General features: G+C 41.2%; 1 protein-coding gene across 3 annotated transcripts in view; it reads right to left on the bottom strand.

Annotated features, from left to right (window-relative positions):
• Positions 1-1,434, bottom strand: part of C1H3orf33 (chromosome 1 C3orf33 homolog) — a 37,207-nt gene extending 35,773 nt beyond the window's left edge. For 2 of the 3 annotated variants that reach the window (XM_070792791.1, XM_070792781.1), the window contains exon 1: positions 1,297-1,434. In XM_070792791.1, the coding sequence (XP_070648892.1) occupies positions 1,297-1,410 (114 nt within the window). In that variant the 5' untranslated portion in view covers positions 1,411-1,434. Of the gene's footprint in view, positions 1-845; positions 1,010-1,296 lie in introns of those variants that run through there. The other variant, XM_070792785.1, reaches the window with a different exon arrangement.
• Positions 1,435-27,321: the final 25,887 nt, after the last annotated feature.

Genomic DNA, 27,321 nt, shown 5'->3' with positions numbered 1-27,321 from the left:
TGTATAGTATATATATATACAAGAGTACATTCTGTGATTGTATTATTTGGAATAAAACATCCATACACTAATTTAAATACTGTTTGCTCTCCCAATCCTGATGAGGTTATTTTTTTATTTGAAATTAACCAGTGCATCTCTTCCTGCTTAATTGGAAGAACCAAGGCCTTGTCAATTAACATCCGTGTTTCTGTGTACACATATACACACATATATGTATACAATTCATTAATGTTAAACATATTTATGTTTAACCTAAGTGGCAGGCACTGTTCTCAGGACTGAGCTGCAGGTGAGTGAGCTGCGGTCTCAGCATTGAGCTGCAGTCCTGGTGAGTGAAAATAGACATGGTCCTGGCACTTTGGCTGCCAAGTATTTGCAAACATAATGAGCCTACTCAACTTCTCAGCAGAATTCTCCCATCTGAAAACATTCTCTTCGTTTGGCTTCTAGCACACTTGGTTTTCCTGATATTCCTCTTCCCCTCTGTCTGTTCCCTCCGAGTCTTTGCTGATCTCCTTTTCACTCTCCAAATTCTAAATGTTAGAGACGCCCTCAGGTCTCAGTCCTAGAGCTTTTTCAGCTTTTCTGACTCGCTCGAAGTCATCCAAGCTTTGAATACTAGAAGTTTTCTATAATAATACTAAAATACTATAAGGTTTATTTACACTTTAAATACTTAAGGTATTATGCAGCCCACTCCCAGATTCCCGTTCTGATCTCCCTTCAGGACATGACTCCTGTATCCAGTTGCCTAGAACACCTAAGCTACGTTGGGAAGTCTAATGACCACCTTCAAGTTCACACATCTCCATTAGAAGTCTAATAGGCATCTTCAATTTCACCTTGCAAAAAGCTCTGTAGATTTCCCCAACAAATCATTGATCCCAACTCCTCCATTTCAGCAATTTCCACATCATCCACGAAGCAGGCAGCCCCCTTGATTCTTTGTTACAAAGAAAGAAATCACCACCAGGGCTTAGTCACAATCTTCTCTCCCCTGGTCGCCTGCGACGCCCCGCCTTTTTCAAACTGCCCGCCCCTCCCCAACTGCTCCAATGGCCCCGCTGGCGCCCAGCGCTGGGCTGCAGCTTCCCCTCGGAGGCATCCCGGCGCCCAGCACGGTCAAGGCAGTGATGGGGTCGCGGCAGCCCCGCCAGGCCGCGCGCCCCCGCCGCCCCGCACACGCCGCCTCTACCCGGCGGCCCTCCGCCGCTGCCCGGGCCTCCCCCAGGACGCGTCTCCTTCAGCCTGGCGCTGCGCGGCCCGCGCCCACCACCGCCCGGCCTGCAGTACCCGGATGAGGCGCAGGTGGTCGTCGGCCCACTGCGAGATCCGCGCCACCACGTTGGGCGCTGCTCCGTCCCGGTTGGGCGGCGGTGTGGCCGGGGTCGCGGGCTGCCCCGCCATGTTCCCGGCCTCCCAGGAGCGGGCGCCGCCTCCTCGACCGGACGACAGGGGGCGCCGCTCTCCGCGGGCGGGCGGATGGCGGGATCCAAGTTCCTGCGGCTAGAGGGGGCGCCTCGCGAGCCGACCTTCGGGTCGGGGTCTCAGCAACCAAGAAGGGGCCGGGGGCGGTCCTCCCGACCAGTTAGAAGACGTCTTTACAGTGATCCTCCAGTATTTACACGAGGTTTTCCCACAGCGCGAGAGATCTCTGCCGTTAGGGGATGCGAGCTGCAGGATTACAGGGCATGCTGATGGAAGATGATCAGTTCAACTCGCTTAACTCTGTAGGTAGCATGTGCCACACAAGAAAGAAAATTGAAGTAGACCATTCTTACACCTGCTCCAATATATTAAAATGTGTATTCCTTATATTTGAATTGTATTTTCAAGTTGTCACAGTTGCTTCCTAAGCTAAATATCAGATGCTCTAAATCTATGATTAAATGTAGGGAGCTGACATACTAAACTTACCGTGGTAATTGTTTTGCAATATAGTATGAATATATTAAAGCATTACAGTGTACACCTACAACTAAGAAATGCTGTCAATTATATATCCGTTCAAAATCAATACAGTTAATGTATTTTAAAACAAAAAAGTCACAGGACAATGCAAATTATATTTGTGTAAAAAAGTTGTGTCTGAGCCATGGAAAGTTGTGCAAGAAGTCTGTAACAGGGATGGCCCCTGGGTGGAGGGATTGTGGAAATGGGAGGGAGGTTTCACTATCTACCAGCTCTAACAGCACATTTTGCAATGACAGAAATGTTCTGTATCGCACTATCCAATTTCATAAACAGCCACATGTGGCGATTGTGTGCTTGTTATGTAGCTAGTGTAACAGAGGAACTGAATTTTTAATTTTATTAATTTTAGTTTGTTTAAATGGTCACAACTAGCTAGTGGCTACCATATTGGACAGGTTTGTTTTTTTTTTTAAACCTTATGCATATATATCATTACCTTTAAAGATCAAAATAGAGTATGCTGTATCCCTAATAACACATATTATAAGGATTGCCTGCAAGGAATATATTGTCTGAGTACTGTAGCTAATAGTAAATACAATGGCTAACACTTAGATCTTGCTTACTATGTGCCAGGCCCTGTCCTAAATACTTTATTTCATATATTAACTCTTTTGATCCTCATAGCAACTTTATGAGACAGGCACTGTTATTAACCCCAGTTTTAAAGAGGAAGTACTTAGAAAGTGTTAAGCCAGCAGCCAAGGTCACCAAGCCAAGAAGTGGTGAGCTGAGCTGTAGTGCCGGGATTCAACTCAGCCAGCTGGCTCAGTCTGTGTACTTAACCACAATACTGACTCCCACAAAGACAATCAGCTAAATCACCTAAATCCCTATACATTTCCAGGGAAGAAAAGACACAAATGATAATAGGGAAAATCCAAAAAAAAAAAAAAGATACACTACACCAAAATCTTTAATCACTCTATCATGTAAAAACAGAAAGTGAAGTCGTTCAGTCGTGTCCGACTCTTTGTGACCCCATGGACTATAGCCTACCAGGTTCCTCCCTCCAAGGGATTCTCTAGGCAAGAGTACTGGAGTGGGTTGCCATTTCCTTCTCCAGGGGATCTTCCCGACCCAGGGATCAAACATGGGTCTCCCGCAGTCCAGGCAGATGCTTTAACCTCTGAGCCACCAGGGAAAACAGAAGCTCTGCATATTAGATTTTGAATAGCTTTATTTAATAAATGAAAAAAAAAAAAAGAAAGACAATGGGCAATTATGTGCCTAATTCTGCTTCCTTTGCTTTCCTAAATGTCCTGTATCTCTTACCTCCTTTCTGCTCCCACTCCAGCTGTCCTAGTTGAAGATAACTAGTCCATTCTCCCTAGTTTCCACCCCAAAGTCTTTTTTCTGTACCCCAGAAATCAGTCACCTGGGTGTCTCTAACTTCTGTAGATTTCTGAAAATGTCTTTTCAGTAATATTTTAGCATCATCCCACTAACCATTGGTGTGAGAAGTATAGTGCCTGCCCCAGGATTTCTGCAGATTAACCGAAATTTAACATTCTTCTGGAGTAGCTCCACCAAGGAACCCTGCTTATTTTGCTGCTGATGACCTCTGAGAACTCACTGGATACGTTGCTTATGCCAGTAGCAGTAGGCACAGAAAAGTATACTTAGATTCTCTGCCCATCCCTTAATTTCCCACAATATCATAGACACAAAGACTGTGTCTATAATAGAGGTTTGGGGGAAGTTGGATGTTAACGAGGTGCAATTACATTAAAAAAAATAACTAGATATTAAAGTGAATGTTCCTAGAATCCAAAGTAAAAGGAAAACAAATTGAATGGGACCACTCACAAAAACATCCCAGTTTCTAGCCTTGGTTTCTGATTTTAAATTCACTCATCCCATTTTTCTAACACACCCATTGTTATGGACTGTTTGCATCTCCCCAAAATTCTTTGTTGAAATTCTAACTCTCAATACAATGGTATTAGGAGATGAGATCTTTGGGAGGTAATTAGGTTTAGATTGGAGAAGTCAATGGCACCCCACTCCAGTACTTTTGCCTAGAAAATCCCATGGACAGAGGAGACTGGTAGGCTGCAGTCATTGGGGTCGCTAGAGTCAGACACGACTGAGCGACTTCCCTTTCACTTTTCACTTTCATGCATTGGAGAAGGAAATGGCAACCCACTCCAGTGTTCTTGCCTGGAGAATCCCAGGGACGGGGAAGCCTGGTGGGCTGCTGTCTGTGGGGTCGCACAGAGTCGGACACCACTGAAGCAACTTAGTAGTAGTAGTAGGTTTAGATAAGGTGGAATTCTGATGTTTAGATAGAGTGGAGTTCTGATGATGGGATTAATGTCTTTATAGGAAGAGGAAGAGTTCCCTCTCTCCCTGCCATGTGAGCACACAGAGAAGGTCAGTTCAGTTCAGTTCAGTCACTCAGTCGTGTCCAAGTCTTTGCAACCCCATGAATCGCAGCACCCCAGGCCTCCCTGTCCATCACCAACTCCTGGAGTTCACTCAGATTCATGTCCATCGAGTCGGTGATGCCATCCAGCCATCTCATCCTCTGTCATCCCTTTATCCTCCTGCCCCCAATCCCTCCCGGCATCAGTGTCTTTTCTAATGAGTCAACTCTTCACATGAGGTGGCCAAAGGACTGGAGTTTCAGCTTTAGCATCATTCCTTCCAAAGAAATCCTAGGGCTGATCTCCTTCAGAATGGACTGGTTGGATCTCCTTGCAGTCCAAGGGACTCTCAAGAGTCTTCTCCAACACCACACTTCAAAAGCATCAATTCTTCGGCACTCAGCTTTCTTCACAGTCCAACTCTCACATCTATACATGACCACTGGAAAAACCATAACCTTGACTAGACGGACCTTTGTTGGCAAAGTAATGTCTCTGCTTTTCAATATGCTATCTAGGTTGGTCATAACTTTCCTTCCAAGGAGTAAGCGTCTTTTAATTTCATGACTGCAGTCACCATCTGCAGTGATTCTGGAGCCCCAAAAAATAAAGTCTGACACTGTTTCCACTGTTTCCCCAACTATTTCCCATGAAGTGATGGGACCGGATGCCATGATCTTAGTTTTCTGAACGTTGCGCTTTAAGCCAACTTTTTCACTCTCCTCTTTCACTTTCATCAAGAGGCTTTTTGGTTCCTCTTCACTTTCTGCCATAAGGGTGGTGTCATCTGCATATCTGAGGTTATTGATATTTCTCCCGGCAATCTTGATTCCAGCTTGTGCTTCTTCCAGGCCAGCATTTCTCATGATGTACTCTGCATAGAAGTTAAATAAGCAGGGTGACAATATACAGCCTTGACGAACTCCTTTTCCTATTTGGAACCAGTCTGTTGTTCCATGTCCAGTTCTAACTGTTGCTTCCTGACCTGCATATAGGTTTCTCAAGAGGCAGGTCAGGTGGTCTGGTATTCCCATCTCTTGAAGAATTTTCCACAGTTTATTGTGATACAAACAGTCAAAGGCTTTGGCATAGTCAATAAAGCAGAAATAGATGTTTTTCTGGAACTCTCTTGCTTTTTCCATGATCCAGCGGATGTTGGCAATTTGATCTCTGGTTCCTCTGCCTTTTCTAAAACCAGCTTGAACATCTGGAAGTTCACGGTTCACATATTGCTGAAGCCTGGCTTGCAGAATTTTGAGCATTACTTTACTAGCGTGTGAGATGAGTGCAATTGTGTGGTAGTTTGAGCATTCTTTGGCATTGCCTTTCTTTGGGATTGGAATGAAAACTGACCTTCTCCCTGTGGCCACTGCTGAGTTTTCCAAGTTTTCTGGCATATTGAGTGCAGCGCTTTCACAGAGAAGGTGGCAGGAATCAAATCTGGCAGCATCTTGATCTTGGACTTTGCAGCCTCGGAAATTGTGATAAATGTCTGTTGACATCACCCGGTTTATGGCCATTTGTCTTAGTGGCCTGAGATAACTAAAGCACCTGTGTACCGCAGGATCAGAAAGGAGCTCCTAACTTCCTTGCTCCCTAAACTGTCAGCCTCCCGCCCCACTTCAGGACTGTCAGGAGTGATCAAGGCCGTCATCTTCTGATTCCTTGCCACGTTCTCCTATTCACTGAAAACTTCAGCATCTAATTTAAAGTCTTTCTCTTCATCTCAGTTCCTGTCGTTATTCTGATCTCTCAGGTGGCTGACTGTCTCATGCCTGCTGACTTCTCCTTCTATCCCATGTCAGTCATCCACTCCCATGATTATACCCTGGATCTTATTTTCACCAGAAATTACCATGCCTGCCATCATAGCCCTTAACACCTCACTCTCCCATACAACCTCCTGTTCTTCTGGTTAACTTGTCAAAATACTTCTTAAAGCAATAATTCTTTGAGCAATCCACTGAAGCACCATGTCCTATTCCTCAGCCCCCTCTAGACCTCAGTTCCCATCTTATCCAGCTTAGACTCTATGATTTAGCTTTATAATCATTTTCTTAAAGATAGGCTCAACTCCAATCCCCCTCTGACTTCTCTATTATACTTGTCAGCAAAACCCCAACTTTGGATTATACTGAACCTTCAGCAAACACTTGGGGTTTGGTATAGGGAGGTCTTCAAGGTTTTTTTGTTTTTTTTTAAAGAGAAGCTGCAAATCTAACCATTTATATGAAATCATCCTACTTTGAAATTAAAATTAAGTGTTGGCAGACTTCCTTGGTGGTCCAGTGGTTAAGAATCTGCCTGCCAATGCAGGGGATATGGGTTCAATCTCTGGTCCAGGAAGATTCCACGTGCCTTGGGGAAGCTAAGCCCATACACCGCAACTACTGAGCCTGTGAGCGCCCTAGAGCCTGTGCTCTGCAACAAGAGAAGGCATCACAATGAGAAACCTGCACTCCTCAACTGGAGAGGAGCTCGTGCTCACCACAACTAGCGAAAAGCGCAAGAGCAGTAACAACGACCCAGTGCAGCCAAAATAAATAAATAATTTTAAAGAATAAGTGTTGGCAACACATTGCTCTGGGTACAAGATATGTCTTGAGACAGAGACTACAGACCTTCAGTTTATTACCTCTGCTTTAATGGCTTTCCCTTATGCTTCAAGTAATGTCAGAACTCCTTGGGATCACATACAAGGTGCTACATAATCAAGGCCCTGCCTATTTTTTCTTTCTTACTCCCCACTTCACTCACTATGCCTCAAGCACAGTCAGCTTCCTAGCTGCCTTTTAATATTTATTTATTTAGCTGTTCAGGGTCTTAGTTGCAGCACTAAGGATCTTTGATCTTTGTTGTGGCATGTGGGATCTAGTTCCCTGATCAGAGATCAAACCAGGGCCCCCTGCATTGGGAGCATGGAGTCTTAGCCACTGGACCACCAGGGAAGTCCACTCTCTGACCATCTGTCTTCACACACATCAAGTTCATCCCTGTCTTAGAGCCTCTGCAAATACTGCTCCTCTGTCTATAATGTCCTGATCCCTCTTCCCTCTTAACCTCCCTGGCCCATCACTACCACCAAGCTGGCTCCTTATCCTTCAGGTCTCAGTTTAAATATCATATGCACAAAGAGGTCTTTTCTAAACACTATCTCAGATAGGCCCATACCATACACAACATAAAATTTAATGTGTAGTTTGATGGACTGGTAAGACTTCCCTTTTTATTCTCTTCCTTCCCCATTAGCCTGCAGGTCAGGGCCTATGTCTATTTACTAGTGTGTGTCTATGACTGAACAGCCAGTGCTTAGTGTATTTCCTGATACAGAGAAGAATCTTCCAAGTATTAATTGCATAAGAGAGAATCTCTTCCATTTTCTGCACAGCAAAATCTCTACCTCTTTTCTCTCCACTTCTATTTTGTCCTCATCTTCCTTCCTTCCTTCCATTTCCCCCCATTCTCTTTCAGACCAATTCAGTACTACAGGCATTAGGGAGTGCAGAACTAGTAACCTGAAGAATTAAAGACCTATATGCAGGTCAGGAAGCAACAGTTAGAACTGGACATGGAACAACAGACTGGTTCCAAATAGGAAAAGGAGTACATCAAGGCTGTATATTGTCACCCTGCTTATTTAACTTCTATGCAGAGTACATCATGAGAAACGCTGGGCTGGAAGAAGCACAAGCTGGAATCAAGATTGCCGGGAGAAATATCAATAACCTCAGATATGCAGATGACACCACCCTTATGGCAGAAAGTGAAGAGGAACTCAAAAGCCTCTTGATGAAAGTGAAAGAGGAGAGTGAAAAAGTTGGCTTAAAGCTCAACATTCAGAAAACGAAGATCATGGCATCCGGTCCCATCACTTCATGGCAAATAGATGGGGAAACAGTGGAAACAGTGTCAGACTTTATTTTTTGGGGCTCCAAAATTACTGCAGATGGTGACTGCAGTCATGAAATTAAAAGACGCTTACTCCTTGGAAGGAAAGTTATGACCAACCTAGATAGCATATTCGAAAGCAGAGACATTACTTTGCCAACAAAGGTCCGTCTAGTCAAGGCTATGGTTTTTCCAGTGGTCATGTATGGATGTGAGAGTTGGACTGTGAAGAAAGCTGAGTGCCGAAGAACTGATGCTTTTGAACTGTGGTGTTGGAGAAGACTCTTAAGAGTCCCTTGGACTGCAAGCAGATCCAACCAGTCCATTCTGAAAGAGATCAGCCCTGGGATTTCTTTGGAAGGATTGATGCTAAAGCTGAAACTCCAGTACTTTGGCCACCTCATGCGAAGAGTTGACTCATTGGAAAAGACTGTGATGCTAGGAGGGATTGGGGGCAGGAGGAGAAGGGGACGACAGAGGATGAGATGGCTGGATGGCAGCACTGACTCGACGGACGTGAGTCTGAGTGAACTCTAGGAGTTGGTGATGGACAGGGAGGCCTGGGGTGCTGCGATTCATGGGGTCGCAAAGAATCGGACACAACTGAGAGACTGAACTGAACTGAAAGGTAACTATATAGGTAAACATAAGATACTGTACAAATATTTTTGTTTCTAATTCTTTCCTTCTCCTGTATGATTCAAAATACAACTGGATAAAGCAATAATACAAACTGTATTGAGGGCCTATAATAAATAAAGATATTTCTATGACAAAAGAATAGCACAAAGGAGTGGGGCAGGAACAGAATTATATTGGAGCAAAGTTTTTGTAGAATAGTGACTGAACTGTGTACTTTACTACAGGTAAATTATAACTTGATTTAAAAAAAAATAGGGTAGGAGGGAGGAGTTTGAATACTATAATAATACTTGTAGAAATTAGGAACCCTGGAACCTCAATTCAGTTATTGGGCAGTGATCAGTAACTGCAGTCTAGCTAGGTCTTATGTTTAGAATGCAGTTTGAGAACAAAAAAGTTGTTCAAGAACTTATACAACTCTGAGTCAGCCACCAACGTGGATCTCTTCTCAGGATCAGAAGCTCATTAGTCTCTATGAATGTTTAACCTATCCCTAGTGACTCAGTTTCTGTCTCATTGTGTATTTCTCTTGACAGTATAACACACACTTAGTACCTCTCCCACATAACCTCCAACTGTAATTGGTCCAAGCATTATCATTCCTATCAAGAAGAGTTTTCAGGCCAAGCCGCCTTATAGATTGATAGCTGGTCTATAAAGTGGCTTTCAGTCAGGGGCTCACTTCTCTAGCACAATCAGCTGGAGTCTGTATGACAAGGGTTAGTGGTTAAAAACATGGCCATTTAAGCTTAAGAAAAAAGCCAGAGTTGCTTTGCTATGCCTGGGGCTCTTGGCATAGCATTCACCCTCAGAAGGGGATGTGGGAAGCATATAAAAGATAAAACCTCCTCTCCAGAGCATTCTCCTAAACAAAATTACTGTCTGCTCAATTTTTTCATAGCACTTTTTTGCTCAGTAAATTATGATCCTCTAAAGGAAAAGACATGTCAAGATATTTCTATTCTTTCCACAGTGTACATTTTGAAGAAAATATAATAACTTTGCTGAATCAAAATAAGAGTCAAAATAAGAATCAGGGCTTCCTTGATGGCTCGGTGGTAAAGAACCTGCCTGCCAATGCAGGAGACACAGGTTTGATCCTTGGTCCTTGAAGATCCCACATGTGGCAAAGCAGCTAAGCCCGTGGGCCTCAACTAGTCAGCCTTCGCTCTAGAGACTGGGAGCCACAACTACTGAGACCTTGTGCTGAAACTCCTGAAGGCAGAACACTTTAGAGTCTGTGCTTCACAACCGAGAGGCTACCTCAATTAGAAGTCCTCACACCACAGCTAGAGAGTAGCCTTCGCTCGCCACAACTAGAGAAAAGCCCGTGCAGAAACGAAGACCCAGTACAGTCAATAAATAAATAAATAAAATTATTTTAAAAATAAGTAAGAATTAAAGACTACAACCAACATGACAAGGACACTGTATGAATACATTTCTGCAATGTTACTTGTAATCTTTATATTACATCAAGTTCAAGAATTAAATATTCTTATAGTATTTTCCTATTTATAGAACAGTGTTCTGCCATTCCACTCCATCATGTAATAAGCTTAATTTAGAAAATGAGATAGTAAAACTCTGAAATGTCTGCCTCCCAGGGTTATCACTGCAGTCCTTAGCTCTTATTAAATTTGCAGGCACTGTTTACTTTCACTTCTGGGCATTAGTCTGGCAATTAAGTCTGTGGAAGGAATTTCTGGCAGAACATTGGAAATTATATACAGATGAAATCTTTATTATATTAATATATAGCCCCAAGCTTAGCCTTTGTGGTAGGACCATACTTATTTTATTGACTTCTTGTTTAAGAAGAGAGATTTACTTTCTCTACTTCAAATAAGAGAAACAGTCCTCCCAGTGTAAATGTTTGAGGTAGAAATGAGAGGGAAAGGAACCTCACAAAATTATCATACTAGGAATCTCAGACACTGGAAAATAGCCCCAGTGAAGTCTTAAGAATCACATCAGGGATTTGTGACTCTTTGCTAATACTTCTATACCTACCTGATCTTGGTTTTCTTTTCTTCCATTTACACTTTCCTTCTCATCATGAAATTAACTTCCTTACCCTCTTTTCTATCACTAGGATGACCATACAATTAAAAACCATGACATTTTTCAGTATTAAAACAAAGTTCTAGGAATAATTTTGCTGGCAGTTTCCTCGGTGGCTCAGTCCTAAAGAATCCACCTGCCAATGAAGGAGACACAGGTTCGATCCTTAGTCTCGAAAGATCCCACATCTCAAGGAGCAACTAAGCCCGTGTGCCACAACTAGTGAGCCTGTGCTTTAGAGCCCAGGAGCCACAACTATTGAAGCCCAATCACCTAGAGCCCATGATCCACAACAAGAGAAGCCTATGCATGCAACTAGAGTGTGGCTCCCACTTGCCACAACTAGAGAAACCCTGCATGCAACGAAGATCCAATGCAGTCAAAAACAAATAAAATTATAAAAAAATAAATTTTGCTGGGACAGCAAGCATAAACTTGTATTGTTGTACAAACACAGGAAATTAAGTAACCTTATCATCTGCCTCACAGTTTACACCTAACACAGTCTCTGTATCCTTGCATCTACAGCTTACTTGCTGCAGCAAGTCTCTGGGATCTGCACAGCCTCCACTCAATGCCTCCAGGTCAATAATAAGGCCAATCTGAGCACAATCTGAGTGGAAATATACCAAATCTGCTCAGGGTGGAAAGATGTTATTCACAGAGAAAATTAGATAACTTAGGCTTTAGTGTACCAGCAGGGGATGGGAAAACACTTGTGAGATTGAATCTTACAGGTGTGGAAACAGAGAAACAGAATATAAGGTTAGTGAGCATCCTGGGAAAGAAATCTACAGCCAGGTTATTAATTATTATTTTTTTTCTTATATATATATTTTAGCTGTGCTAGGTCTTCATTGCGGTGCAGACTTTTCCTCTAGTTGCAGAGAGCAGGAGCCACTCTCTAATTGCGGTGCGAGGGCCTCTCATTTGCGCTGGCTTCTCCTGCTGCAGAGCACGGGCTCTCAGTAGCTGTGGTACATGGGTTCAGCAGTTTTGGCTCCCCAGGCTCTCGAGCACCAGCTCTAATTGTGATACACAGGCTTAATTGTGCCTCGGCATATGGGATCTTCCTGGACCAGGGATCTAATCCGTGTGGCCTACATTGGCATGCAAATTTTTACCTCTGAGCCACCAGGGAAGCTCCTAGAGCCAATTCTACTATACAAGTGGGATGGATCTTTAAAGCAAGGACACCTATCTTTAAAGCAGCCTATAGTAAATGAAGCAGAGATGCTAAACTGCCTCGGCAGAGTGCAGAAGAATGGATTCAAAAAAGGACTGAAATGTTAGAATGGAGTTACTACACAAAACCAGAGAATCCACAATCTAAATATGTTTTCTGGATACCACTTGGAAGAAAAAAAGATGCTAAACATCACTAGTCATTAGGGAAATGCAAATTAAACCACAAGAGCTTGTTGTCCAAAATTACACACATCCAAATACTCTGTGTGTGTGCACATGTGTTATGTATGTATGAATTGCAACAAACAAAAAGAACAGGGGAATAATTTCTAATTGAAGTCAGTTATTATTCTTACATGCTACTATGTTAAGTGGAAAATAGACAGTTAAACAGCTGTCCCTTCAGGAATTAGAAAAGGCAGAGGAACCAGAAATCAAATTGCGAACATGGGTTGGATCACAGAAAAAGCAAGAGAGTTACAGAAAAACATTTGCTTCTGCTTTACTGACTACACCAAAGCCTTTGACTGTGTTCAGTTCAGTTCAGTAGCTCAGTTGTGTCCAACTCTTTGAGACCCCATGGTCTCAACAGGTCTTCAACAGGCCAGGCCTCCCTGTCCATCACCAACTCCGGGAATTTACTCAGACTCACGTCCATTGAGTCCGTGATGTCACCCAACCATTTCATCCTCTGTCTTCTCCTCCTGCCTTCAGTATTTCCCAGTATCAGGGTCTTTTCAAATGAGTCAGCTCTTTGCATCAGGTGGACAAAGTATTGGAGTTTCAGCTTCAGCATCAGTCCTTCCAATGTATATTCAGGACTAATCTCCTTTAGGGTACACTGCTTTGATCTCCTTGCTGTCCAAGGGACTCTCAAGAGTCTTCTCCAACAACACAGTTCAAAAGCATCAATTCTTTGGTGCTCAGCATTTTTTATGCTCCAACTGTCACATCCATACATGACTACTGGAAAAAACATAGTTTTGACTAGACAGACCTTTGTTGGCAAAGTAATGTCTCTGCTTTTTAATAAGCTATCTAGGTTGGTCATAACTTTTCTTCCAAGGGGCACACATCTTTTAATTTCATGGCTGCAGTCATCATCTGCAGTGATTTTGGAGCCCCCCAAAATGAAGTCTGTCACTGTTTCCACTGTTTCCCCATCTACTTGCCATGAAGTGATGGGACCAGATGCCATGATCTTAGTTTTTTGAATGTTGACTGTGTAGATCACAACAAACTGTGGAAAATTCAGGAAGAGATGAATACCAGACCACCTGACCTGCCTCCTGAGAAATCTGTATGCAGGTCAAGAAGCAACAGTTAGAACCGGACATGGAACAACAGACTGGTTCCAAACTGGGAAAGGAGTACGTCAAGGCTGTGTATTGTCACCCTGCTTATTTAACTTGTATGCAGGTTATAGCATGTGAAATGCTGGGCTGGATGAATCACTAGCTGGAATCAAGATTGCTCGGAGAAATACCAAAAACCTCAGATATGCAGATGACACATCCTTATGACAGAAAGGAAAGAGGAACTAAAGAGCCTCTTCATGAAAGTGAAAGAGGAAAGTGAAAAAGCTGGCTTAAAACTCAACATTCAGAAAACAAAGATCATGGCATCTGGTCTCATTGCTTCATGGCAAATAGATGGGGAAACAGTGACAGACTATTTTTCTGGTATTCCCGTCTCTTTCAGAATTTTCCAGTTTGTTGTGATCCACAGTCAAAGGCTTTGGCATAGTCAATAAAGCAGAAGTAGATGTTTTTCTGGAACCCTCTTGCTTTTTTGATGATCCAACAGATGTTGGCAATTTGATCTCTGGTTCCTCTGCCTCTTCTAAATCCAGCTTGAACATCAGGAAGTTCTCGGTTCACGTACTATTGAAGCCTAGCCTGGAGAATTTTGAGCATTACTTTGCTAGCATGTGAAATGAGTGCAACTGTGAGGTAGTTTGAACATTCTTTGGCATTGTCTTTCTTTGGGATTGGAATGAAAACCAACCTTTTCCAGTCCTATGGCCACTGCTGAGTTTTCCAAATTTGCTGGCATATTGAGTGCAGCACTTTCACAGCATCATCTTTTACGACTTGAAATAGCTCAGCTGGAATTCCATCACCTCCACTAGCTTTGCTTGTAGTGATGCTTTCTAAGGCCCACTTGACTTCACATTCCAGGATGTCTGGTTTTAGGTGAGTGTTCACACCATTGCAGTTATCTGGGTCATTAAGACCTTTTTTGTATAGTTCTTCTATGTATTCCTGCCACCTTCTTATCTTCTGCTTCTGTTAGGTCCATACCGTTTCTGTCCTTTATTGTGCCCATTTTTGCATGAAATATTCCCATGGTATCTCTAACAGGTCTTAGATAGTTAGATGTCTTCAGGAACTGATTTCATGATCCTAATCCTTGCATCTCTTTATATGTTAGTCAGTCGCTCAGTTGTGTCCAATTGTTTGCAATTCCATGGACTGTAGCCTGTCAGGCTCCTCTGTCCATGGAATTCCCTAGGCTAGAATACTGGAGTGGGTTGCCATTTCCTTCTCCAGGGGATCTTCCCAACCCAGGGGTCAAACCCAGGTCTCTCACATTGCAGGCAGATTGTTTACTATCTGAGCCACCAGGGAAGCCTTTCATATCTGGAAAATCACTAAATCCCTTGATGGTGACATCAGCTCCTTATGACTAGCAGAAAACCTTTGGTAAAGTATTTGATTGCACTGAACTCCCCCTTCACTGAAATCTTACATATTGACCTTTCCTGACTGCCTATTTGGAGCAGCTATCTGAGGTGCTATCTCCCAGGCTGCAGTCTCATTTTACCCCAAATAAAACTTAACTCCCAACTCTCAACTTGTGCATCTTTTTTAGTCAAAGATACCAAAATACCTGGGAAAAGTTCAACTTCTGTTCCCACTCCGACAGATTCTAAATTTTGTCTCATATTCTTTTCTCCAAGTTCAGAGAATGATATGTCTCATCTGGCTACAACTCTTATCCCTGTCAAATAATTAATCCTCATTAAAGGTCACTTTTAGGAGGAAAAGTATTTAAAGAATAAGAGATGGCATGAACCAAAGAACATAAAAAGGAAAATGGAATATTGGCTCAAGAATGAGGAGCTCTAACTTTCATGAGGAATTGAGTTATCATCTGAGAGGCAAAGTTCAGCATGCTGCTGCTGCTGCTAAGTCGCTTCAGTCGTCCGACTCTGTGTGACTCCATAGATTGCAGCCCACCAAGCTCCTCTGTCCCTGGGATTTTCCAGGCAAGAACATTGGAGTGAGTTGCCATTTCCTTCTCCAATGCATGAAAGTGAAAAGTGAAAGTGAAGTCGCTAAGTCGTGTCTGACTCTTAGCAACCCCATGGACTGCAGCCCACCAGGCTCCTCCATCCATGGGATTCTCCAGGCAAGAGTACTGGAGTGGGGTGCCACTGTCTTCTCCAAAAGTTCAGCATAGAATAATGTTAAGCTGTGAGGTGGGCTGGGTGAGCTTGTATTGGTAGCACAGCTTTGGCACTTAAGTGATTTAAGAGTGTGAACTCAGCTAGATTACCATGGTTGGAATCTGACTCTGCCATTTCCTAGCAGTCTCACCTAGAATGAATCACTTACCTTCTGCATGTCTCCATTTGCTCTTGTATAAAATAGGAATTACAATGATACTTACCTTTTAAGATTATGGATTTTTATGGAGATTAAATGAGCTGAGGTCCTGGGGACAAGGGAGTGAATGAAAGCCCACTGCTAATTTTAGAGGAAGAATACCTTGGGGCTTGCCTTGAAGAGTGAGTATACAGTGTTCTAAAAATCAGGAATTCTCTTACTGTGGCTGGTATGTAAATTATGCAATGAACACAGACTGTTAGAAAATGCAACAAGATCATGAAAATTATAGATTTTATTACTTTAAGGGAAGAATTATTCTAAAGAAAGGTGTTAATGACTTCTTTTTTCCCCCATAATTTCTGATTGCATTTTGGAAGAACTCTATAATATCTGTAATGAGAAATATAGATATAGTAGAACTGATAGTAAGAAGAACCATTAGAAGGCTATGGCCCAATCCTAGGCTGATAGATGGTGAGCCCTTCAAAAAATACTTTTGATATTCACCATGAGGAGTATGAGCTTTAATAACAAAATTCCAACTCTTAACTTTTCTTATTTTTATTGGGACTGGAATGATGAAGATGTACCATTAGATTTCTTTACAGTAATAAATGTTAATTTTTAAAAAGAATACTATGTTATCTTCATCCTGACTTCTCCAGAACTTTGTCCTACAAACTTTCGCCCTTTCTTCTCAAGAGAATGCTCAAGTCTCAATTCCTTAGGAGAAAAAAAGTTCAAAACAAGTGCCTATTTACACTCATAACAATCATCTTCTGACTAAAACTGCCTTCTCTTTCAAAGCTGCTCCCCCATCCACATTTCCTATATCATCTAAACTCAAAATCTCATGTCCTTGCTTCCAATGGCATCCAACTGTCCTTGCGATTCACCCTCACAGTCTCTGGAATCCATTTCCTCTTTTCCAATGCTACTAGTCTAGTTTAGACTGTGTATCATATGAAGGTCTTTAACTGATCTCTCCCCCTATTTCATTTTACTAGAACTTGGCGGAAAAAAAAAAAAGAAAAAGTAAACACAATAAACCAATAATAAACCAATACTAAAAATAATAAATATAATAAACCAATGCTTATAGTCTGTAAAATCTTAGCTTTTTTATTCTCTGACTGTATATACCTAATGATCCATGTATAAGTCAGTCTCAGTGTAGGCAGTATCTGATTGGCAATTTTTTTAAAAATTTGAGGACTGAAAAATGAATTTTTAAAAAGCACTCCACTTTTGGTGTGGAGAAAAGGGAACTTTTCTACATGTTGGTGGGAATGTAAACTGGTCCAGTTACTATGGAGAATGGCATGGAGTTTCCTTAAAAAACTAAAAATAGAATTACCATACAATCAAGTAATCCCACTCCTGGCATATATCCAGAAAAAAACATACTTCGAAAGGTACATGCACCCCAGTGTTCACTGAAGCACTATTTACAGTAGCCAAGACATGGAAGCAACCTAAATGTCCATTGACAGTTGAATGGATAAAGAAGATGTGGTACACATATACAATGGAATATTACTCAGCCATAAAAAAGAGTGAAATAATGCCATTTGCAGCCACAGGGATGGACCTAGAGATTATATTAAGTCAGACAAAGAAAAACAAATATATCACTTACATGTGGAATCTTTAAAAATTACAGTAATGAATTTGTTTACAAAAACAGATACAGGCTCACAAACTTAGAAAATAAACTTACAGTTATCAAAGAGGAAAGGTGGGTGGCAGGGAGGGATAAATTAGGAGGTTGGGATTAATATCTACAAATTACTATATATAAAATAGATAATCAACAAGGACCTATTAAGTAATACAGGTAACTCTACTTAATATATGTATATCACTTTGCTGTACACCTGAAACTAACACAACCCTGTAAATCAACTACACGACAATATGAAATAAAATTTTTTTTAACTCTTATTTTTTATCAGAAGCCTAGTTAACAATCAGAGAAGGCAATGGCACCCCACTCCAGTACTCTTGCCTGGAAAATCCAGTGGATGAAGGAGCCTGGTGGGCTACAGTCCATGGGGTCGCTAAGAGTCGGACACAACTGAGTGACTTCACTTTCACTTTTCACTCTCATGAATTGGAGAAGGAAATGGCAACGTACTCCAGTGTTCTTGCCTGGAGAATCCCAGGGATGGTGGAGCCTGGTGGGCTGCCATCTATCGGGTCACACAGAGTTGGACATGACTGAAGTGACTTAGCAGCAGCAGCAGTAAACAAAAATGTTCAAAAAAATTTTAAAGTACAATTTTGAAATCACTTCATCAATTTGCTGCCAAAATCTTGGCTATGTACTGATGCCAAACAGAAATACAGAGATGGTTACAGAGAAGGAAAAAGGGGCTTTATTACTTTGCAAGGCAAAGGAGGAACACAGTACGCCAGTGCCTCAAGAACTGTGCCCCCCTCTCTGGTGAGCAGGGAAAGGTAAAATAGTCAGGGGTGGCATGCTAAGTCACTTCAGTCCTGTCTGATCTTTGCCACCCTATGGACTGTAGCCTGCCAGGCTCCTCTGTTCATGAGATTCTCTAGGCAAGAATACTGGAGTGGATTACCATGTCCTCCTCCAAGGAATCTTCCCAGATTTCTTATCAGGTAGGAGTACAAGCTAAGGATCAAGGCAGTAACAGTCTTGCATTTTTTCTTCTACAAAGTTTTAAAAGGGTGGGCAGTTTGCTGACAAGATTAGGGTATGTGCAGGGTCCTAGGTGGTCTCCTGATCTGGTCCTTTAATCTTGCCTCAGGTGGTTTCCTTGCTCTCCCTCCTTTGATTGGCATTAGCAACTGTTCTGCCATTTGGAATGGAGAGAAGGTCATGGAGGGTGGAGTCTTGCCTCTAAAAATGAGGGACAAAAAGGCCTCTGTGCCCAGGAGCCCCACAAGGCCCTGCGGGGCATCAATTTTTTTTTCAACTCATAGTCAGTTGTTTCCGCTTTTGTAGTAGTTTTCATTTTCCAACTTACTTCTTCACTTAAACCTTACAATTTTTGCCTCAGCTCATACTTCACTACTGAAATACTTTTATAAGTTTACAATTTCCTTTCCTCCAAAGGACTGCACTTTTGTTTTCATTATAACCTTAAATTGAATTACTTAGATAATTTGCCCCATTTAGGCTAGAAGAAAACATAAAAAGAAATATCTAATCACTTGAGACTTGCTTCTAAGACACAGGTTTTCATAACCCCAGGCCTCTGACCATAATATAACCAAAAAATGTGAATTAAGCAGAATTCAATTTCAATTGAAACTTGTAGGTTTCAGTTTCAAGAAACTTACATGTCTGTTAAGCTATTATTTATCCACATTGTACTGAATGTACACACAAAGTTTCTGGAGCAGGACTTAATTATTACTTTTAATAACCACACCGGTTTCCCATACTCCAATTCTCAATTCTCACCTGTGGAGTGAGCCAGATTGATAAAAGTTATAAAAGCTGACATATAACAGGCTTAGTACTATAGAGGAGGAACTTCAAAATATGAATTTGGGGCCCTATAAAGGATAGCTGTATGGAAGCTCTCCTCTCTTCCAGGAAAAGGAAGATATATCTTATCTCCTTAATTTAACCAAATTCTCCTTGGTAAGGATCCTAGACTTTTATCCTTTGGAATGTTTTATGTCTTTAGTGGGAAGACAAGACTTGTACCTCCAGATTTACAGCCCAGAGCTGTCTCCCTAGTCTTCATTCTCATCCCCCTTGAACTGTGCCTAGTAGAGATGTAACCATCTGTGTTATGGACTGAATTGTGTCTTTCCAAAATTCTTATGTTTAAGTACTAACTTCCAATATAACTGTATTTAGAGATAGGGCCTTTCAATTCAGTTCAGTTCAGTTCAGTTGCTCAGTCGTGTCTGACTCTTTGGGACCCCATGGACTGCAGCACACCAGGCATCCCTGTCCATCACTGACTCCCAGAGCTTGGGCCTTTACAGAAGCAAATAAGGTTGTTAAGTCATTAGGGTGGGTGTCTTAATCAACAGAACTGGTGTCCTTGTAAGAGGAAGAGACATCTGGGATGTTTACACACAGAGGAAAGGTCATGTGAAGACAGCAAGAAGGTGGCAGTTTCCAAAACAAGGAGGGACTGGAGAAACCAAACCTACCATCATCTTCATCTTAGACTTCCAGCCTCCACAACTGTGAGAAAATTAATTTCCTTTGTTTAAGCCTGTGAAAGTGAAAGTGAAGTCGCTCAGTCGTGTCCGACTCTTTGCGACCCCATGGACTGTAACCTACCAGGCTCTGCAGTCCATGGGATTTTCCAGGCAAGAATACTGGAAATGCTGCCATTTCCTTCTCCAGGGTGTCTTCCCCACGCAGGGATCAAACCCAGGTCTCCTGCATTGCAGATAGACGCTTTATGGTCTGAGCCACTAGTTAAGCCTGTAGTCCACAGTATTTTGTTAAGGCAGCCCTAGCAAACTAATACATTCTGGATGGTTTCTCACTATCTGTTCAGTCACAATTTAACTTTCATGACTTCTCTTCTCAGTCCCAAGTCTGAGTAAAATTTGTTCAGAAAGCTCTAACTCTGTAGAAACAAAACATTTTACCTACAGTCCCAAACTGTCCTTTAAATAAATTTTCAAAACTATAACTACTAAAGAAGCCACATCCATACACAAATGTGTCAAAGGAAATTCTACATATTTTCAAACTGCCCATATATATTACCTTCTCTTGAAGGAGAAGTGGCATGCCTCTACCTATTTTCACTTTGCCCGGGTTACTAACAGGACAATCAACACTGCAGGCTGACTTCATAAAAACAGAAAAAAAGAAATGTGGTTTAAGTGCGTATCTCTTGAAATCACCGTATTTGCTTTATTATATAATGCCAAGCTAGCATAATTTTGACATGAATGATTTGAAGGTAAACTTAGCTAATACTTAATAAAAATGAAAGCAATCTTCCATTGTTTTATACTTTAGAGATTGTTAAGCAATCATTTTGAGCATTAAATCATTCTTTAAATAAAAATATGGAGACTTTATTTCAAATATACTCTACATACTTAAATACTGCACAAGTATCAAACTTTAATGCACCTCTTTTAATAAATAAGCCAAATAAATGTTTCACATGTACTTAATGCTAAGCTATCAAAACTAATGCTAGATCTTCCAAAGATGATAATTAAAATGATTTTGGACTGTGCATTTTTAACTCAAAACTGTACACAGGGGCAGTGATTAACCTCAACAATGGTGGCTTTCAAAATTGAGTAATTTTTTCAATTTTACAGTAATCCTTGCAAAGGCACTATCAGAGGACAATAGATACAGATTTATCAATATAATTTGACAATGGTAATCAACCAATTTATGGGATATGTTTCACTTTTTAAAATATCAAAATTTTGTCCCAATTTTATATTATCCTAATTGTATAGTTGCTTGTGATAAAAAATTTCAATTTCATTAACTATAAGGCTATAAAAAGTAAACTTTCCCCAACATTTAAAAGTCACTTTGATGAAATTAAGACTAGACTTTAATACTCATATTCTATAATAGTGACTCAATTTAGTTGAAATAATTATTAATATAGAATAATAATTTTATTAATATAAATAATAATTTATAATACTGACTTATTTATTGAAATTAAGGTGCTAAATTTAGATACTTAGGATAACTCCCTAAGAATTGTACCAAAATCTTTATTTCAAACATGCTATTTAATCATTATTCTTCACACAAAATTATTATAAAAAGTTATACCTATATTGATAATAGAAAACTATTAAAATTTAGCAACCTTTTCCTCCATGCTTCAAGACTTCTTATAAATTATGCAAATTAATACTGCTGATACATTAAGATGATCTTTTAAACATTTTTTAAAAAGAGAAACTATAATTAATCATACAATTTTCATTCTGGGACCTCCCTGGTGGTCCAGTGATTAAAACTCCATGTTTCCACTGCAGAGGGAGTCTGTCTGATCCCTGGTCAGGGAACTAAGATACCACATGCTGTACAGTGTGGCCAAAAAATAAAATAAATAATAAAAAAATAAAATCAATTATTTAAATAAATAAAATTTTCATTCTGCTATATAAAACTATTTTCTCCAAAAATAATGCCTGCCCCCTGAAGGCAAAAAAAAAAGACAACAAACAGACCTCCTTAAAAACAATATCCAACAAAGTTTCTCTTCGCTTAAGGAGAGGATATGAGTCCTGTACATTAACTATTCTGCTCTGATACAGGTTTTGCTTCTATCAAAACAGAATTCCAGGAAGGACTATTAGCATGGAGAGCTAATCTCCATGCCCATTCACCTTGCTAACAACTTAGAGGACTAAAATGAAGACTAACAGACTCTAATAGTAATTTTAACACGTAAAAAATGGAACGGATCCCCATCTCAGACTAAATAGTAATTGCATTATAAAATTAGCACTGTCAAATTCAGTTCAGTTCAGTCGCTTAGTCATGTCTGACTCTTTGCAACCCCATGAACTGCAGCACGCGAGGCCTCCCTGTTCATCACCAACTCCCAGAATGTCCACCCAAACCCATGTCCATTGAGTCGGTGATGCCATCCAACCATCTCATCCTCTGTCATCCCCTTCTCCTCCTGCCCTCAATCTTTCCCAGCATCAGGGTCTTTTCAGATGAGTCACCTCTTCGCATCAGGTGGCCAAAGTATTGGAGTTTCAGCTTCAAAATCAGTCCTACCAATGAACACCCGGGACTGATATTCTTTAGGATGGACTGGTTGGATGTCCTTGCTCTCCGAGGGACTCTCAAAGAGTCTTCTCCAACACCACAGTTCAAAAGCATCAATTCTTCAATGCTCATTTTTCTTCATTGTCCAACTCTCACATCCATACATGACCACTGGAAAAACCATAGCCTTGACTAGACGGACCTTTGTTGACAAAGTAATGTCTCTGCTTTCGAATATGCTATCTAGGTTGGTCATAACTTTCCTTCCAAGGAGTAAGCATCTTTTAATTTCCTGGCTGCAATCATCACCTGCAGTGATTTTGGAGCCCAGAAAACTAAAATCAGTGACTGTTTCCACTGTTTCCCCATCTGTTTGCTATGAAGTGATGGGACCAGATGCCATGATCTTCGTTTTCTGAATGCTGAGCTTTAAGCCAACTTTTTCACTCTCCTCTTTCACTTTCATCAAGAGGCTCTTTAGTTCTTCTTCACTTTCTGCCATACGGGTGGTGTCATCTGCATATATGAGGTTATTGATATTTCTCCCAGAAATCTTGATTCCAGATTGTGCTTCCTCCAGCCCAGCGTTTCTCATGATGTACTCTGCATATACATTAAATAATCAGGGTGACAATATAAAGCCTTGATGTACTCCTTTTCCTATTTGGAACCAGTCTGTTGTTCCATGTCCAGTTCTAACTGTTGCTTCCTGACCTGCATATAGGTTTCTCAAGAGGCAGGTCAGGTGGTCTGGTATTCCCATCTCTTTCAGAATTTGTCCTTAAAGGAGTTTAATTTGAGGGTTGGTGGATTTCATCTCCTGGTTAGTACTGCAAAAAGACTCTTAGAAATTTAGCTGAAAGTATTAAAACAAGACCGGGAGCTGACTGTGGCTCAGATCAAGAACTCCTTATTGCCAAATTCGACTTAAATTGAAGAAAGTAGGGAAAACTACTAGACCATTCAGGTATGACCTAAATCAAATTCCTTATGATTATACAGTGCAAGTGAGAAATAGATTTAAAGGACTAGATCTGATAGAGTGCCCAAAGAACTATGGACAGAGGTTCGTGACATTGTACAAGAGACAGGGATCAAGACCATCCCCATGGAAAAGAAATGCAAAAAAGCAAAATGGCTGTCTGGGGAGGCCTTACAAATAGCTGTGAAAAGAAGAGAAGCGAAAAGCAAAGGAGAAAAGGAAAGATATAAGCATCTGAATGCAGAGTTCCAAAGAATAGCAAGGAGAGATAAGAAAGCCTTCTTCAGTGATCAATGCAAAGAAATAGAGGAAAACAACAGAATGGGAAAGACTAAAGACCTCTTCAAGAAAATTAGAGAAACCAAGGGAAATTTCATGCAAAGATGGGCTCGATAAAGGACAGAAATGGTATGGACCTAACAGAAGCAGAAGATATTAAGAAGAGGTAACAAGAATACACAGAACTGTACAAAAAGGATCTTCATGACCGAGATAATCATGATGGTGTGATCACTGACCTAGAGTCAGACATCCTGGAATGTTAAGTCAAGTGGGCCTTAGAAAGCATCACTACGAACAAAGCTAGTGGAGGTGATGGAATTCCAGTTGAACTATTTCAAATCCTGGAAGATGATGCTGTGAAAGTGCTGCACTCAGTATGCCAGCAAATTTGGAAAACTCAGCAGTGGCCACAGGACTGGAAAAGGTCAGTTTTCATTCCAATCCCAAAGAAAGGTAATGCCAAAGAATGCTCAAACTACCGCACAATTGCACTCATCTCATGCTAGTAAAGTAATGCTCAAAATTCTCCAAGCCAGGCTTCAGCAATATGGGAACCGTGAACTTCCTGATGTTCAAGCTGGTTTTAGAAAAGGCAGAAGAACCAGAGATCAAATTGCCAACATCCGCTGGATCATGGAAAAAGCAAGAGAGTTCCAGAAAAGCATCTATTTCTGCTTTATTGACTATGCAAAAGCCTTTGACTGTGTGGATCACAATAAACTGTGGGAAATTCTGAAAGAGATGGGAATACCAGACGACCAGACCTGCCTCTTGAGAAAGCTATATGCAGGTCAGGAAGCAACAGTTAGAACTGGATATGGAACCACAGACTGGTTCCAAATAGGAAAAGGAGTACGTCAAGGCTGTATATTGTCACCCTGCTTATTTAACTTCTATGCAGAGTACATCATGAGAAATGCGGGAGTGGAAGAAACACAAGCTGGAATCAAGATTGCCGGGAGAAACATCAATAACCTCAGATATGCAGATGACACCACCCTTATGGCAGAAAGTGAAGAGGAACTCAAAAGCCTCTTGATGAAAGTGAAAGAGGAGAGTGAAAAAGTTGGCTTAAAGCTCAACATTCAGAAAACTAAGATCATGGCATCTGGTCCCATCACTTTATGGGAAATAGATGGGCAAACAGTGGAAACAGTGTCAGATTTTATTTTTCTGGGCTCCAAAATCACTGCAGATGGTGACTGCAGCCATGAAATTAAAAGATGCTTGCTCCTTGGAAGGAAAGTTATGACCAACCTAGATAGCATATTGAAAAGCAGAGACATTACTTTGCCAACAAAGGTCCATCTAGTCAAGGCTATGGTTTTTCCTGTGGTCATGTATGGATGTGAGAGTTGGACTGTGAAGAAGGCTGAGCACTGAAGAATTGATGCTTTTGAAGTGTGGTGTTGGAGAAGACTCTTGAGAGTCCCTTGGACTGCAAGGAGATCCAACCAGTCCATTCTGAAGGAGATCAGCCCTGGGATTTCTTTGGAAGGAATGATGCTAAAGCTGAACAGTACTTTGGCCACCTCATGCGAAGAGTTGACTCATTGGAAAAGACTCTGATGCTGGGAGGGATCCGGGGCAAGAGGAGAAGGGGACGACAGAGGATGAGATGGCTGCATGGCATCACTGACTTGATGGACGTGAGTCTGAGTGAACTCCAGGAGTTGGTGTTGGACAGGGAGGCCTGGCGTGCTGCGATTCATGGGGTTGCAAAGAGTCAGACACGACTGAGAGACTGATCTGATCTGATCTGATGGTTTTTCCAGTGGTTATGTATGGATGTGAGAATTGGACTATAAAGAAAGCTGAGCACCAAGGAATTGATGCTTTTGAACTGTGGTGTTGGAGAAGACTCTTGAGAGTCCCTCGGACAGCAAGAAGATCCAACCAGTCTATCCTAAAGGGAATCAGTCCTGGGTGTTCACTGGAAGAACTGATGGTGAAGGTGAAGCTCCAATACTTTGGCCACCTGATGCAAAGAAGTGACTCACTTGAAAAGACCCTGATGCTGGAAAAGATTGAGGGCAGGAGTAGAAGAGGACGCAGAGGATGAGATGGTTGGATGGCATCACTGCCTCAATGGACATGGGTTTGGGTGGACTCCAGGAGTTGGTGATGGACAGGGAAGCCTGGCGTGCTGCGATTCATGGGGTCGCAAAGAGTCAGACACGACTGAGCAACTGAACTGATACTGATATCCATTATTAGCCAGTAAATATGTAATTCATTGGAAGGATTAATGCTGAAGCTGAAACTCCAATACTCTGGCTATCTGATGAGAAGAACTGACTCACTAGAAAAGACCCTGATGCTGGGAAAGATTGAAGGTGGGAGGAGAAGGGGACGACAGAGGATAAGATGGTTGGATGGCATCACTCATTCAAGACATGAGTTTGAGTAGCTCTGGGAGTTGGTGATGGATAGGGAAGCCTGGAGTGCTGCAGACCACAGGGTTGCAAAGAGTCGGACACAACTGAGCGACTGAATTGAACTGAACTGAAATATATAATTAACTGGAGGAGTTAATGTTCACCCTTAAGGATAGAGTTTATCAGGATCTATTAATATCTATTAATATATTAAGTAAGTAAAGTAGCTCAGTCATGTCCAACTCTTTGCAACCCCATGGACTGTGGCCTACCCGGCTCCTCTGTCCATGGAATTTTCCAGGCAAGAGTACTGGAGTTGGTTGCCATTTCCTTCTCCAGGGGACCTTCCCGACCCAGGGATCAAACACGAGTCTCCAGCATTGCAGACAGATGTTTTACCGTCTGAGCCACCAGGGAAGACATTAATATGTTAACCTATTAGTATATATCTATTAATATCTATTAATACAAGGAAAAACACTTACGCGCAAAAATAGGCATTTTCTAGTAGATTTACAACAAACAGATCCTCACATTCAGGTCGATCATTTATAAGATGCCATCAGTGATCAGTGTATAAACATTGATATTAACAAGTCATTTGTGACATATATTACAAGCATGTATCCAAATACCCAAAGGACTATAACTTAAACCATGAGTTCATTTATTGAGCAAATGCAAAGAATGGCTTTCACCTTATAGCTAAGGCTTAAAATACACTTTAAAACTTTAAGTCCTAACGATCTATAAACTTAAAAGTACGTTTATGTATAATTTGTAACAATATGGGGAAAAAATTAAGTTAATCATGGCGATGTGTCTTAATCCAAAAGTTAAAAATCCAAATAAATTTCACATGTGGATTAAGTGGGTTTTCTTTATTCAAGTACATATTTTGACTATAATACATGACAATGGAAAACCCACCAGATAAAGTACTGTAGTCTATCATTTGGTGTATTTCTAGGATGATTTTTCAGGTGATTCTTCAGGATCTGACATCAATGCCTAACACAGGCTTTCCAATGCCAATGTGTGAGTTCTAGAAGCCAGTGCCTCTATGTTTCTTCAGATGCCATTTTCTCCCACCTACTTTCTCCTCCATTACTTACAAAAACCCCACCCTAAAACTCAATCTATGTCATTAAATTAACATAATCAAACATTAGTATGCATTTTCCCACAAAGATAATAGTTATTAAATGAGAGTCAACTT

This window comes from Bos indicus, chromosome 1 (assembly GCF_029378745.1).
Source record: "Bos indicus isolate NIAB-ARS_2022 breed Sahiwal x Tharparkar chromosome 1, NIAB-ARS_B.indTharparkar_mat_pri_1.0, whole genome shotgun sequence".
Taxonomy (NCBI): domain Eukaryota; kingdom Metazoa; phylum Chordata; class Mammalia; order Artiodactyla; family Bovidae; genus Bos; species Bos indicus.
This window is presented reverse-complemented; position numbering and strand designations above follow the sequence as displayed.